Genomic DNA, 12,514 nt, shown 5'->3' on the forward strand with positions numbered 1-12,514 from the left:
TGATTTAAGCTCTTTTTCCCTTTCTTTAGTCCCTGCAAAATAATGGAGCAGTAGTAGCTATGACAGGAGATGGTGTGAATGATGCTGTTGCTCTGAAGGCTGCAGATATTGGTGTAGCAATGGGACAGACTGGAACAGATGTTTGTAAAGAGGCAGCAGATATGATCCTCGTGGATGATGATTTTCAGACAATAATGTAGGTGGCGTTTATGTGTATACCTTGTGCTATACAGTTAATTAAATGTTGTCTGGGATAAAACAAAAACAATTCCCTAAACTTGTAATTGTAGCAGCTGTTAATGAGCTCTCTGCTAAACTACTAGAATCTTTATGGTGATTACCCGTGTTATCCTCTTAAAAAAGAACTGGGAATGTAGTAGTAAAAGGGCAGCTGAGCATTTCTGTCTCTTTATATCTGCTAGTAATAATAAAAGAATGTATTTACATATTTAGACCTTTTGCTGCTTTGGTCTTGCACATAGACCAGATGTAAGTAACAAAGGGAGGGATGTATATATGGGCTATAAAAACTAGCCTGTATTTCTGCTTTTCCAAGGGCAATTACATTAGTAGTATGTTTGGAAACATAACTGAGCTAAAATAGTGAGACTGTTAGCCATCAGTAGGATTAATCTTAATTTTTTATTTCAGAAGCATAAGCCTTCTCTAAAAATGAGCATTCCTCTCAAGATTTAAAAATTTTACGCAGTGCTATGTTTCCAACACTCTAAAATGTGGGCGTGTTTCAGAAAGGAGAGGAATACATTAATATGTAACAGTTGAAAGTATGCAGCTACTTTCTGGTAACCAACTATTTGTTCCTTGTTCATTTTTTTTTTCTTTGGTGTACTTCAAAAGCATAGCTGTATTTTTCTTATTTTGAATTTAATTCATCTGCCTTTTGAAGGTAGTGGTGTTGGAAGAGCTGGACTGCTGTCTAGGGAAGTAGCCTTCATTTCAAAATTATTCATCTGTCTCAAAACGCTTCGGTTTGTCTGAAAGAATGATCCTTAACCTTTGGAAAGGAGTAAAATGTAGAAGTACAGTAGGAGAAAACTACCTAGGTAGCAGTATTTCAAAGGATGATCTGAGCATTAAAAGGTTTCTATACTAATTCAGCCAACATCAATGTGCTGTTGTGCAAAAAACAAAAGAGAGAAAGGAATAATTTTAAGATATTCAGAAGAGTACATAGGAAGGACACCTGTGGTAAGTACTTTATTTGGACTTGATGAGGTTTTTGCTGGAATGTTTTATCCAATTTTTCTCACTTCATCAGGAAAGTTCTCGATAAGAGTGGTGTGGTGAACCCTAAGGGGAGGCAAAGTATGAGCTTCCATAGCTTTACATCCTTCCTGCAATCCCTTCAATCTTGAATTAAATTACAAAAGGAATGATCTTAATTGTTGTTCTTGGCTGCTGGGGGAATGGAAGAAAACAAATCAGTTTTATTTGCAGCAAAGTAAACTTGACTAAGGTATTAGAAAACACTTTCACTGCTTGCAAGTGAAATCTTGCAATAATGCAGCAATGCAATAATGTGACAGGCAAATTGTGACATGTGCAAGAGGTTGAGAAGATCTATACCTATTCTGGTACAGTAAGAATAAAAAGTCTTTTAAAGTCATGCCATATTTCTATGTTTTTGTAAAAGTATGTGGTCTTTTTTTGTGCTTTTTTTTTTTAATTAACTCGAATTGGAAGGCCTTATGAAGGATGATGGTGAATCTTGAACAATAAGGAGATTTACTACTGACATTTTGAAAATTAAGCAGCTGGAAAAATAACTGTTTTGAGTTAATCTCATTGTCAAGCTGAAAAACAATGACTGCCAAAGTTACAAAAGCCTCAGCTCCATTTGTTTCTTGACATTTGAATTGCTGCTTTAAATACTAGGGCTTTTGGGGTTTTTTATAGCTTTATCAGCACTATCATTTGTTTAGTGATGTAATCTTTGTTTTTAATTGCAGGTCTGCAATTGAAGAGGGTAAAGGAATTTATAATAACATAAAAAATTTTGTTAGATTTCAGCTGAGCACGTAAGTTTGAAACATTGACTATCAGAAGGTTCGAACTACATCGAGAATGAATCAAAGCATCATGAAGTAGATGTTGCATAAATTAATTTGAACATTGTAGATTTCTTTTCTCATGGGATGTTGATATGCTGTGCTTTTGAATTTTCAATATTTTTTACTTGGCTTGTTTCATTTTTAAAGAATCAGAAAACAGCACAATAAGCAGACATTAAAGTTTGTCACAGTTCTTGTTAAGATGAACAAAGTCAGTAATTGTGAAGATGGAGAGAAACAGCATAGTTTCCTTTGGGTCTTTGATTAAAGGAAGAGTTAGTAGTCATTTCCTCCTTAGCAAGAACATGTATTAAATGGAGGAAACCAGGAAAATGGCAGGTTAGTTTCTCTGTAATCCACAGATTGGTTTGTGGAAGGAGTTAGCTCTGTGAAGCTGACTTCATTTTCTTGCATGGAAGGATACCTATGCTAATGATATTGTGTGTGCATAACATAAGAAGATGAGTTCATTAGGCCTTACTTTGAAAAAAAATTTTTTTTTTAATCTTACTGAATCTATATTCAGGAACATGGCTTTCCTCTTTGCCGTGGTGTACATGTACTTTTTTTGAAGTCTTCATTGCATTTGAGAGTGGTTGAATAAAGTTGCAGAAATAAAATAAAATAAAATTTAAAAAAAATCTCAAACCAAACAACAAACAACACAAAACCACTAAAAAACCCTCAAATGCCAAATAACCCCCAAGAGCAAAAACACCCCACCAAAAAGAAAACCCACACCACAAAATCTAAAAACTACCAACCTCTTCAAACTTGCATAAAAATTGTGTCACATACATTGTCTTGACTAGTGTCCTTCATTGGTAGAAGACTAAAAATCTGCTTCTGAAAAATAAGTAAGCATATAGATGGTCTAGGAAGTGGTGCTTGCCTGCTAGCCTTGGGGAATAGTAGCCTCAAGTTCTTGAGGAATGAGTTACCCTTTTCCCCTCTACCCCCCCCTGTCCCTCTTTGCAGGAAGAGCTACACAGGGTCACTAGAGCACTAAATTTGGAATGATAACCCTTAAGTTCTTCTTCTCGGTTATGAAACCACTTAATCTTCCACTGAAGGCAATTAGTGAATAGTTGAAGTTTTTAATACCAAGCTTTCAACCAGCTGGTCTCTTTTCAGTCTTCTGCCTGGCCTTCTCATCTTGCTGATAATGAGAAGGGATGCAGAGATTTTTAGGGAGCTTGGGTAGTACCTTGCCTTGAGTGCTTAGACACACTAGTGACAGGTGCACGAGGAGGTTGTTTAAAACAACCCTTGTTTACACATCAAATGTTTAAAAGCAGTTTGTTTTTCAAAATCATGTTTAGAAGTTACAGCAGTACAGGACTCTGTTCCCCAGTAATAGCTCAATTAGGTGAAGGTGAGTGATAAATCCAAAGTGTTATCTGAAAGTTTGGGAGGTTTTAAAGACACAAATTTGCTGTATTTTTATTGCGAAAACAATGCTGGGTTTAATTTGAACTGTATCAAGATGAGTATTCTAAATTAATTCATGCCCAACCTTTATGTCTGTCATGATTCACACTGTCAAAATCTGTATCTACCCTTGAACAGTTGAAGAGTTGATTACAAAGCAGTTTATCAATGGATCTTCAGAAATGTTCCATGCTCACAGTTATAAAAATGGATTCTTTCAACAGGAGTATAGCAGCACTGACTTTAATCTCACTGGCTACATTAATGAACTTTCCTAATCCTCTCAATGCCATGCAGATCTTATGGATCAATATTATTATGGATGGACCTCCGGCTCAAAGGTAACTAATTACTTTAAATTCCATTAGAGGTCTGTAATTTTCTTTGGTTCAGCAAGGAAAAGGTTGCTCTAAGTTAAGGAAACTCTGCGAAGTGTTAAACTTCAATGAAATGTTTTTGAAACAGCAGACTTTTTCTTTGAATTGCAGTGTTTGTAGTCACATATCCTGTGTTCATTCCTTGTGGCTTGCTTTAGTATCTAATGCTGATTATGGGTTACAGAATAAATGCCCATAAAACTTGCATGCAGGATTCTGGCTTCTGTTTAGGTTCTGCAGGTGGTGGAGGGAAAGGCAAAACAGTAAATTCCTTAGCTAGGTCAATCATAGTAACAGAATCGAGGAACATAACTAATATTACAGCTTCCTTTAACATTAGCATCTGGTAATTTTAATACCATCAGATAATCTGTTTGAGTCTAAAACTGCAGTGTTAGAATATTGCCTGTTACTAATACATATAACTCAGACTTCTGAAAGTGAAATTATAATGTGCTTATTTGAGTAAGATGATTCTTAGGCTATGAAGAGAAGATTAAAAGCTAGAAATCTAGTCGTTAAATTAGAAGCAGTGAATTATTTTTATGATTACAAAAATCTAAGATACTATTTTAATTTTAAGTCTTGGGGTGGAGCCTGTGGATAAAGATGTTATTCGGAAGCCTCCAAGAAATTTGAAGGACAGCATTCTGACTAAAAACCTGATTGTTAAAATACTGGTTTCATCAGTAATTATTGTGTGTGGAACACTCTTCGTCTTCTGGAGAGAGGTATGACGAAAGTAATAAACTTGAAGTAGTGACACACATTTAAAATAAGCCCTTTTTATACCAGCCATTCAAATTCAGAATTTGCATGAACCTAGTTGCAAGTTTTGCTCATGCTTGATTAATAATCTATTCAGATAGCAGATTAGAGAGGAAAATTTTCAAAGTAGTTGTTGAAATGAGGAATAAAACTCTACTCCCCAGTCTCTGTTTTAACACAGTTTTCCAGGTTCCAAATCTTCTTGGGAAACCTTGGCCAAGTAATTGTACCTGTCTGTTGTGAAACAGCCATTTGACTTTCTTTTCCCAGTACAGAAAAATGTTGTTTGAACTTTTGGTAGTGTATCATAGAACTCTTGATATTCCATGTGCTTACCAAAACGTTTGTCAAGAGACTTCATTTAATCACAGCTTGCAATTACAAATTGTTATAAGTATGCAATTTTTTGCTGTATGATTTCTTAAATTAGCTTCAGGCAAACAATTTGCTTTTGCTTTTATTTACTAGCTAGTAGAGCTTGAGTTATTGAATAGCTTTGTTTAGTTGTGGAGAGCTTAAAGCATGCTAAAGCCACTTCATTTTCTTTTGTTGGCAGTTAAGAGACAATGTAATAACACCTCGAGATACAACAATGACTTTCACCTGTTTTGTATTTTTTGATATGTTCAATGCTTTGAGTTCTAGATCTCAGGTAAGTGATTTGTGTTGTCCATTTACACTGTATTTATACAACAAACAGTTTTCTTTGAGGAACGATCTTGCTGTGTTTCTTTCAAGTACTTTCCTACATATTTACTTTGTATCTGCTATTAAGCTTCAGATTTTCACATGTTTACTAGGTAGGATTTCTTAAATTACAGGTAAGTATTAGTTTCCTTAACTTGTTTACGTGATACCATGCTGGTAGTAATGCTTCTGTCCTGACAGTTTGTTGGTGCTGATCCTTTACATTGCTGTGTATACTTTGTTGTGTTTTGTTTATTTTTTTTCTGAAAATTCTGTCAGTTCAGCATCCTTACCACAATCTGAAACTTCTTGAAAGCCTTAACTTTTTTATTTTGTAACCCTAAATCCATAATCCTAGGAAAATTTCTTAAGCTGTTCTGTGTATAATTTTTTTAAGGAAACAAATCTGAAATTCTGTGCTAGTTGGAGAAAAATACATTATTAGTATACATTGTTACATTTCCTCTAATTTGCAGTCCATTTGCTGATGTGAATTGTCAGAATCACCAAAACCATTTCCTCCTAGTATAGATGGCACCTTCTGAGACACTGTATTTGAAAAAAGTGAGCTCAATATGCAAGTTGTTGACTATGAAGACAAGATTTGTACTTTTTGCCAGAGAGAAAATGCAATTAGACTGTTCAAGAACTTGTTGGATTATCTAAAGGTCAAAAATAATTTTTTTACATTTTTCTTACAGTCTGGATGAAAAGAACTGGAAGTTATTAATTATTTTGTCTAAGTAATTAAGATTATATGTACAGTGTAATTTTTTTTTTATTTTACAGGCAAAATCTGTGTTTGAGATTGGGCTTTGCAGTAACAAAATGTTCTGTTATGCTGTCCTTGGATCTATAATGGGGCAGTTGTTGGTCATCTACTTTCCTCCACTTCAGAAAGTTTTCCAGACAGAGAGCCTGAGTGTTTTGGGTAAAAACAGTTCCCTTTTCAATTTTTAAGTGCATTAGTTGATGGTTCTGTAAGAGTAATTTCTGGCTGTGTGTGTATAACAGAAAAACAAAGCCTGCTACCTTTTTTTAAGGAAAAAAATCAAACCAACCCTTTTAGATGTTTTCTTTGGGAACTGTGATTTGAATGCATGTGCTACACATCTGATCAGTGCTTCCTTAAGTTTCTTAGGTGCTACTATCTATTAGTTTTTTAATACAAATTCTGATGAAGGCAAAAATGAAGCATAGAGAGCTTGTTGAAGTTTTTAAGGCACTTTTAAACTTGCTAGTTACTAAAATGTCAAAATATAAACACCTTATTTAGAAATCTTGATCCTTTATTAAATAATCTACTGCATTGTTGTATGACAGATGTGAGGATTTTAAGAAGCTATAGATACATAGATGCATAATGCTGTTTGCCTCAGTAACACTTCACTTTATTACTTTCGTGTTTTTCTATACTTCAGTATAAATGATTGTCATAAAACATGTTTTTACATCATTCTTTTTATTCTAGTGTCATTTCTAATGATGCTAATATTTTTTTTAATAAGAAGTTAATTACGTTGCTTAGTGTTCATTGTTTTCATAGATGTTAGTAAAAGTAGTTTGAAATATCATGCCAGTACATGTGCATAAAATAAGCATGTTAATCTTCTGGTCTGACAAAAATTAATTCTTGCTTCATTTCTCCTGAACTTTCCCAATGACTGGGGAACAATTTGAAAGTCTTGTAAGTCTTTCTTTTGTAAGCCTGCCCTCAGGGGCATATTACCCTTAAATAGCAATTTTTTTCAAGGCTAATTATCTCCTTCCAGATTTACTCTTCCTTCTGGGACTCACTTCCTCTGTGTGCATAGTGACTGAGATCATAAAGAAGTTTGAAAGAAGCAAGGAAAAGATCCAGAAACGTGGAAGTTCTTCTTCATCAACTTCGTCTTTTCTCGATGTATGATGCATATTGCATTCTTTTGTTTGCAAACTTAGGGATTGCTGTCTAAACATGTAGGAGAAGGCAAAATAATATTTGGAAGATAAATCCTGAGGGCTTTTGACAAGCCCTTTGTTTCACTGGCTAATGATGAACATTCATGTTTCAAGACTGTTTAGAATTTAACTTCCAGCTATGGGAGTAACAAATGAAATTATGCAACTTTGGTAACATTTTTCCTCAAACATAAATTTACTATTGAGATTGAGTGGGATTGGGGTGGGGGGGATGTTAATTTAAAGAAAGATCTAAACCCAAGTCCCATTTTCTGCACTTAAAAGATATAACTGTAAAATCCTTCTCTTAGATATAAATATTTTAGTTTGTTTTTATTTAAAACATTGTACTATTTTACTTTTATGGTGGTGGGACTTTGCTACTAATACAAGGATAAAAAAATGTTTCAGAGGCATTCCACTGGGTTTAGAGTCTGTCACAAGAGTGCCATATTCTAGCTACTGTATTTATTTACTTTATCCTGCAACATGTAAGCAGCTCAAGTACCTTGTGCTACAGGTTTTTTGTATCCCGAGTTTTGGGTTTTTTGGTTTTTTTGGTTTTGTTTTGGTTTTTGTTTCGTTTTGGTTTTTTTGCACAGGATGTGACCGCTATTGGATCACCGTTTTTCTTTTCTTTTTCTGTGATTGAAAAGCCTATACTGCAATTTGAAGTAAATGTTTGCTTTTCTTAAAACTGTGTTGTCTCTTTGTTTTAAAAGAAACTGGCATTTACACCAGATTACGATGCTTGTTTTGACATAATTTTAGATACAAGCTTTGTTTCACATCTTGTTCCATATTTACTTTGGCTTTTGACTGTTAGATTGCTTGAGTGATTATAAGACAACACCATTGAAATGATGTGTAGTGCATTCAATTAGAAAATGAATGCACTAATCCTAACTCCAATGGCAAAAAAACCCAGCATCCCTCACTCATGGAAGCTTGGTTTTCCTTCCTTCTTCCACCCTGATCATACAATCTTTTTACTGGCAGAGTAAGTTAAAATTTTAACCTACAGAATGACTTTTAGCATTACAATAGATTCAAATACATCTTGAAAAGAGGATGTGTAAGATCTCTAGAGGGAGTTGGAGATGTAGTAGGATCTCTTTTGCTTGAAAGCGTGTGGTAGAAAAATATCTTTTCTCACTGTAGCCTTTAAGTGTAGCATTGGTACTGACTCTGGGCCATTCTGTCATGATGGTCATCCTCTTGGTTAATGAGGAATTTTTGTAAACAGGGACTAGGATATTTCTGCACTTAACTTTATGCCTTGCCCCACACGCCATGCCCCAAAATCCGTGGAGTTCACGAAAAACAAGTCAGGCAGTTTAGAAAGTGCTCTGCATTTCTCTGCTAAGAGGTTATTTTAATTGTTCTCTACTTCCCTTCTTGCTGCCCCCCCCTCCCCCAGAGATTCCCAGACTTGATCAGGAACTGGGGCTGCAAGACAGGACATGAGTGCACCATTGCTTGGGCTGACCCTGGGCTCAATGTGCACGTTACCTGAACTGCTCATGTGCAGGACCTCTAATTGTGTAAAGGGAAAGACTGCAGCATATGGCCCTTGCCTCTTCCTGCAGGATGTTATGTGAACCACTGAGCTGATAGGTCCCAAACAAGATGACATCTTACAGAAAAGCTACCGTGTCTTCAAGCAGAATTTCCAGCAGTTCTGCCATTTAGAAGTTGAACAGATTTTCCAGTGTTCCTCCTGTTGAACCGTTAAGTATCTCAGACAAGTGGGGCTGTAGTTTGAGCAGCATTCAGAGAATGGAAGGGACCTCTGAAGATCCTCTGGTTGAATCCTCCTGCTAGAGCAGGATCACCTGCAGAAGATCACAGAGGAACACATTCAAACATGTTTTGAATGTCTCCAGAGACTCATAACCTCCCTGGACAGCCTGCTTCAGTGCTATGTTACCCTCAGAGTAAATATTTTCTTCCTTATGTTTAGGTTGAACCTCCTGTGTTCCAGTTTGTGACCATTGCCCCTTGTCCTATCACTGGACACCACCAAGAAAAGTCTGGTTCCATCCTCCTGACCCATTCTTCAGATATTTTAAAAGCATTTATAAGATCCCCCCTCAGTCTCCTTCAGGATAAACAGGCCCAATTCTCTCAGGTTTTCATCACGTGGTATTGTTGAAGAGTGTTCAGTATTTCAGTCCAGTTTCAGAGTACTTATTAATAAAATACATCATGCTGATGAAGAATCTCTCGAGGGAGCTTGGGTTTTGAGAAAGTACAGCAACTATACTCTTCACATAGTAAGTCTTACCATGTTGGTGTTCTTCCATGGAATTTGGCTGCTTTGTGCTCTGTTTTGGAGTCCCAGATACTCAGGTAAGTACAGAAGGGCAGATGACCACCAGTTTGTTGTCTTAGCTTGGAAGTGTTATTGCCCAGTCTGTAAATAGACTTCCTGAAACACCTCCTTCCCAGTATGTCCCATTGATTTTTGCTTTCTTGCAGGGTGAACTTAATTGAATTCAATTCATTTCCTATCTGTCAAACTAAGCCTTGGTATGTGTTCTACTGAAAGATGAAACAATAACAAGTAACACATCTAGCTCAATGCCATTATTTATGAAAAATGCATGGACTGAATTTCTTTGCCATTTTTTTTGGCTCCACTCTTAATCGTTACCATGTAACAGCAAACCAGAATTTTTTCTCCAAGATGATGGAGTCAGTAGTGGGAGGCCTGAGGTATTTAATAGCAACCAAGAAATTTGCTCTAAATAAAGCATGGATAACTTCTCATCTTAATAAGTAAGCACTCTTATAAAATTATTATTTTTTTAATGTATTTTTATTTTTCCCCAAAATAAGCTTAAAAGCATATAATGACTTGAAAAACTGGAACATTTTATTTAAGTTCTGAATAGTAGCCCTAGAATTAATATTTTTCTGCAGACGGATTGGTGTTTGCAATGAGGTGTATTTTGTTTTATCAGGAACAAGGAACTGCTGAATTCTGCACTGAGAATACATTTCCAGTAGTGCAATTCTTAATCTTCAAGTCAGCACTCCTCCAAAGGTATTCTCAAAATGGCATGTGATCATAGCAGGGTTTTTATCCATGGGATTTTATCCATGGTGTACTTAAGTTTATCCCAGTCTTCCAGACCATCTAACTGAAGATACTGCTTCTCAGCAAGTATCAAGAAGTTTCCTTCTCCACCATTTTTCCAGTACAGAACTCAGAGTAAATTGAGTTCTCACAGCACTAATAAAGTAGAATCAAACCTACTCGTATTTTTGTATTTGTGACTTATTTTAAATATGAGTTTTTCTGATATTAAAAACCACTAGGTACCTACAAGGTTGGGAAGTTAAACGTAGGATCAGAATGGGTGAGAAGAGGATTTGTTTGAAGGATTAAGGATTTAAGTTCTACTTACTGAAATCAATAACCCCTTTCAACTCTTATGTTACCTGATGGAAACATGACTTTGCAGACGGCTGCAAACTGAAGTCTATTTGGAAACAGGTTGTAAAGTTCAAGCAAATTGTATGGTTGAGCTCAGGTGCCATCTGCTGGTAACTTAATAAGTAGCATTGTGATGGAAGGTGTTAAGTATTACTCTCTCAAAAACAGTCTCATGAATAATATTATAAATCTATTCTCATTGGATATATTAAAGCAGTGTCAAGACTTAGCTGTGTGATATGAGAGACCCTTCAAGTTAGTCACAAGATTTAGTGAGTTATTTCTATGTGGATGGCTGTCAGAGTGGGAGATGTAACCAGGACTGAAAACGGAGTAGATAATGATGCAGGAATCAAGCTTGAATTTTGGTAAGTAATGGGCAAAACTTTGATTAAAGGTGGTAATAATTGCTTTCCTGAATGTAAGGAAAGGGATATTCCTAAGGAGATGTCCTGGTTTGGGCCAGGATAAAGGTGATTTTTCTGTCTTGTACTTTTGCTTTTAGCCAAGTCTCTTGTAAGTAGCTGCACTCGCTGAAATAAACAGCAAGTTTCTCAGACAGTGGCTGCTTCTGGGACTGATAACACTCGATGTTTATAGTTACTGCTGGAGACTGGTGTGCAGAGCCAAGGACACTGCTCAGCTCTGAGGAAAACATTTTACCCTCCAGGAGGATAAAGAGGTCCCACCTGCAGCCCTCCTTTGGGGAGGAACAGACAAGATAGATGCCAGAATTGACCAAACAGAGTATTCCATCCCATATACATCATCCTCAGTATAAATTTGAGGGATCACGAGGGCCAAGCCTGATTTCCAGCTTCTGGCTGCCTGCCCTTCCTGCTTTTTGCTGCTTCCCTTCCTTCACCCCGGCATCCTGGAAGGATCCCGTCCCTTTCTCTGCCTGTGGCCCTGATCCGTGCCAGCCCATATCTGTGTGTTCCTGCCTCCAGTTCCCAACTGCTGCCAACTCCAGGAGTCCAGCCTGGACTTTTCCCAGGGCTGCCCTGCAGCCTCGGTGGTGATGTGAGAGTTACTGGGGGAAAGGAATGTGGTACCCATTTTCTTGTATATTTGTATACATTTAGTAATTTTTTCCTATTTATCATTCCTGTTTCATTAAAGTTGTGTAGTTTAGTTTCCAACCCGTAAGTCTCTCTCCCTTATTCTCTCTCCTTTCTTATCAGGGAGGAGAGAGAGATTAATAGAGAGCCTCTGTTACTTGGTTTAATTGCCGAGCCAGTGTTAAACCGTGACAGGAGAAAAAGCAAATTAATGTAAATTATTTCAAATGTAAATTATTTCACACAATGAAAACACTGGAAAAACAACCGCTTTATAGGAAAAGCATCTATGTAAACTGACTAATTTTGCTGGAAAGTCAGCTAATATGAATCAGTGAGAAATATGATGTAGGATTTTTTAAAAGTAAAAATTATTTTCACTATTACCATGCTGATAATAAGGGTTTCTTGAGTAACTGTGTACTCAAGGGCCAGTTTAAAATGTTAATATTGTAGCTACTAAGAGAAAAGGAGGTTAACTTGAATGACACTGATTTGTTAATGGCAGCAGATACAGGATTACTCTGAATTAACAAACCTGCTAAAACTTGCTACTGTGTGATAGCTTTGTGTAGGCAGGTTAGTATTTAGCTCTTGCTCAGGTACCAAACCTGGGGGGAAAAGAGACGAAGTATCTCCTCCACTATAGTTCACTATCTATAATACTGCAAGAACAACTTAGTTGCCCCCCAGAAAGCGAGCTGTCTCCGAAAGTAAAAATACTTTACAAGTAAA

General features: G+C 36.4%; 1 protein-coding gene across 7 annotated transcripts in view; it reads left to right on the plus strand.

The window, feature by feature from the left end:
• Window positions 1–7,973, plus strand: part of ATP2C1 (ATPase secretory pathway Ca2+ transporting 1) — a 62,590-nt gene extending 54,617 nt beyond the window's left edge. For all 7 annotated transcript variants that reach the window (XM_071735803.1, XM_071735805.1, XM_071735806.1 and 4 more), the window contains 7 exons: window positions 30–196; window positions 1,971–2,039; window positions 3,728–3,844; window positions 4,464–4,611; window positions 5,205–5,300; window positions 6,125–6,266; window positions 7,108–7,973. In XM_071735803.1, coding sequence (XP_071591904.1) covers window positions 30–196; window positions 1,971–2,039; window positions 3,728–3,844; window positions 4,464–4,611; window positions 5,205–5,300; window positions 6,125–6,266; window positions 7,108–7,244 — 876 coding nt within the window. In that variant the 3' untranslated portion in view covers window positions 7,245–7,973. The remainder of the gene's footprint in view (window positions 1–29; window positions 197–1,970; window positions 2,040–3,727; window positions 3,845–4,463; window positions 4,612–5,204; window positions 5,301–6,124; window positions 6,267–7,107) is intronic.
• The last annotated feature ends 4,541 nt before the right edge of the window (window positions 7,974–12,514 follow it).

This window comes from Heliangelus exortis, chromosome 2 (genome assembly GCF_036169615.1).
Source record: "Heliangelus exortis chromosome 2, bHelExo1.hap1, whole genome shotgun sequence".
NCBI lineage: Eukaryota > Metazoa > Chordata > Aves > Apodiformes > Trochilidae > Heliangelus > Heliangelus exortis.